This window comes from Phaethon lepturus, unplaced genomic scaffold (genome assembly GCF_000687285.1).
Source record: "Phaethon lepturus isolate BGI_N335 unplaced genomic scaffold, ASM68728v1 scaffold2137, whole genome shotgun sequence".
Lineage (NCBI taxonomy): Eukaryota > Metazoa > Chordata > Aves > Phaethontiformes > Phaethontidae > Phaethon > Phaethon lepturus.
The window spans coordinates 21,262-24,456 of NW_010553816.1; the positions used below are offsets into that span (position 1 = coordinate 21,262).

General features: G+C 35.8%; 1 protein-coding gene across 1 annotated transcript in view; it reads right to left on the reverse strand.

Moving 5' to 3' along the window:
* The window catches only part of PNN (pinin, desmosome associated protein), a gene marked incomplete at its 5' end in the record, with an annotated part of 5,970 nt that extends 4,316 nt beyond the window's left edge, over nucleotides 1–1,654 (reverse strand). The window contains one exon of the mRNA XM_010291627.1: nucleotides 1,579–1,654. Within this exon, the coding sequence (XP_010289929.1) occupies nucleotides 1,579–1,654 (76 nt within the window). The remainder of the gene's footprint in view (nucleotides 1–1,578) is intronic.
* Nucleotides 1,655–3,195: the final 1,541 nt, after the last annotated feature.

A 3,195-nucleotide genomic window follows, 5' to 3' on the forward strand; every position in this document is an offset into this window, starting at 1 on the left:
AATGCCCTGTCTGTATGTCCTAGACAGCCATATGCTCAGATTGTACACTAGCTGTTGAGTAAAAAAAAAATACAGTTTAGTGTCTGGACAACAAAATAGCTGTATCAAAACCCCTCAGGCCTCTATTTTGATTTATAGTAAGTTTTTATGTATGAAGAGAACTATACAAATTCTCAGAAAAATGATGCAAAGAGCAGTAACTCCTCAAAGTCTCTTTATGCAAACACATACTGCTATAAATTAGGCAAGGATTTCATGTTTCTAGATAAATACAGTTTAGTGTCTGGACAACAAAATAGCTGTATCAAAACCCCTCAGGCCTCTATTTTGATTTATAGTAAGTTTTTATGTATGAAGAGAACTATACAAATTCTCAGAAAAATGATGCAAAGAGCAGTAACTCCTCAAAGTCTCTTTATGCAAACACATACTGCTATAAATTAGGCAAGGATTTCATGTTTCTAGATAATCCTAATCAATAGTTTCTTGTTCTGAAGGCAAGCAGGCAACAGAGAACTTTGGTCCTTTCTCATGTGCTACATGACAATTTAGATAAAACAGCAGGATATCCAAATACTGAATCTGAAAGTAATCAATACCAATACTGCAAGCTAGCTATGCTAACACTGCACAGAAAATGTTTTAAGTTTAAAGACTTATCTGCTTCCACAAGACTGTTGAAAGTAGAACTTTCAAACACCGTTTTTAATCAAAGGTTCTTAATATTAACTGAATAACCCATTTAGGGCAACAGTAAACAAATACCACACCCTCCACAATTTAAAAGGGCATACTAACAATAAAAGTTACCATCATCCTATGCACAAGTTTTTTTGAAGTTACCACTAGTTATACAAAGCCTTGACTTCAGTACAATCCCGTATCAATTTATTAAAAACAGGAATTCTTGTTATTTATACAAGATATAGATCTATATCTGTAGTCAAACAGCATAATACAACCAAACATTTCTGTGCACTTGGTTATAATTTAAACATCTGGAACACATCAGGGTGGGCACTGCTTCAGCAATACTGAATCACCATTATTTACAGAAGTAGCTTATGACCTATTAAAAGTCAAACAGCATAATATAACCAAACATTTCTGTGCACTTGGTTGTAATTTAAACAATTTAAACACCCTGGAACACATCAGGGTGGGCACTGCTTCAGCAATACTGAATCACCATTATTTACAGAAGTAGCTTATGACCTATTAAATAGTTACCTGATTAAATTCCATTTACTTTGAAATGATCCCCAAATAATGTAAACAAGAAAGATAATCTGTGTTTTACATGTTTTAAAAATGTACAGCAATTAAAAAAAACAACAAAACATTGCCTTTTCACTTCTGCAATGTTCAGAAATAGCATTGAGAAATGATGAAATTGTTAAGAGTCCCTTTCCTGCCTCCAACCTAATTCCACTGAACTAAACCAAACCCTACATGCACTCTCACCAGTTTGTTGCACCTGCACCCTACACCATGGGGAATTTTCATTCCTATTTGAGGCAGCTTAAGCACACAATATTTCTTTATTATTTACAATCTTAATGAAGTAAAAATAAGTACCCTTTCAGTAGCAACTGTGGACTCCTGCTTAAATTTCTGAAGAGTGCCCATCAACAAGCCAAATATACGTCGATTCCTGAATAAAAACAAAACAAAAAAAACCCCTTTGAGATTCAGTTTGAGCACTAAGATTTTTATTTGCATAAATAATCAGAGAAACTTTCCACTTCAGAGGCATTTATTTTTAAAGGCTCAGTATTACTCCAGGCCATTAGCAATAGAGCACACATTGAGTGTGCCAACAGTCAAGGATATAATTTACAGTGACATATCATATTTTGCTTAAGACCAAGACACAGCTCTTGTCCATAACACAGCGCAGTTAGCACTGGGAAAATTGGAAACTGCACATCTTACATCTGGAAATAATGACACTAAGGAAATATTAGAAGAAAATATCCAAAAGCAGAGAGTAGTGAAGAAAAGGTTAAATAAATACAGTGTGAGCTATCAATAAGGCAGTGAACTGGAAGGTCATTGGGCTTTCTGAAAAATGTACCCCCTTCCCTGCTCAGAGGATTAAGAAGAAATGGAGCCGCAGGGGAGTGAAAGCTTATCTGTCACAGTTTGCCTAACAGCGAGACACTGCACTGTGGGATGAAACCAGAATTGTTCTCATACAGTTAAGTGTTGTTTTGAGAAAACTTTACGTAAGTAAAATTCAAGGAATTCCCCTTCTTCTGAACAAGAACTAATTTCTTGAATTTCACCTTTTCTTTCTCTCCATTTAATCCCAAATTAAGGCTTTACAGCAAGAGGCAGACACTCTTATTCACTTTGAATTTTTAGTCAATTAAGAGAGAAAGGAAATGCTACTCTCTTCACTCAGTACCACTCTATTACAGTGGCACAAACCTCACACGGAAAGGTAAAGGTATTGTATACTAAACAGTAGAAATAGGAACAAATAAAGAACTGAGAACTAGAGATTACTCAAAGTGTATTTGTATATGAATAACATCCCAGAACACAGTAAGCAAAATCAGAGTTCAATGGATTAAAGAGCCTATTTCCACCGCAAGTCACACAGACCAATACTGGTTTTCTCATCTCCCCAGAAGACTACTGACATGCAAAACAGTAAAACTACAATTCTGAGGAAACAAACTTTTCATGCCTGAAGCTCTAGGAAGTCCGCTAAGAATTTTGAAAGTCCTTCTGTAAGGAAAGCAGTTGGAAACTGGTGATGGGAGCAACAGCAGTTTGTTAGTGGTGTTGTAACTGTAAAAGAAGCAAGCAAAGTGCTTTTTCCATGCTAAATGATCTGTGGTCCTTATCAGAGAAGCTATCTATAGTTTCTTATTCCACACCTCATTCTTCTATTTGAGGCATGGGTTATTATTGCACTAGGTTGAGCTGCCGACTGAAGCGGACGGAGTCTAAGAGGTTGGACACTTGCAAATTTGCTTTTCCAACACCTCCTCCCAAAAGGGCTGCATTTCAACAAGAATTTTTATTAGCTACCCTGCCACAAATAAAATACAGGAAAAAGGAGATATAGACAGGAGGAATGTAAAAAGCAGGCAAAACAAAGGTCAGACTGTACACACAATAGTAAGTCTCAAAGTAATAAAAGAAAAGAAACACATGATGGGACTACTCCATTAAAAAAAAAAA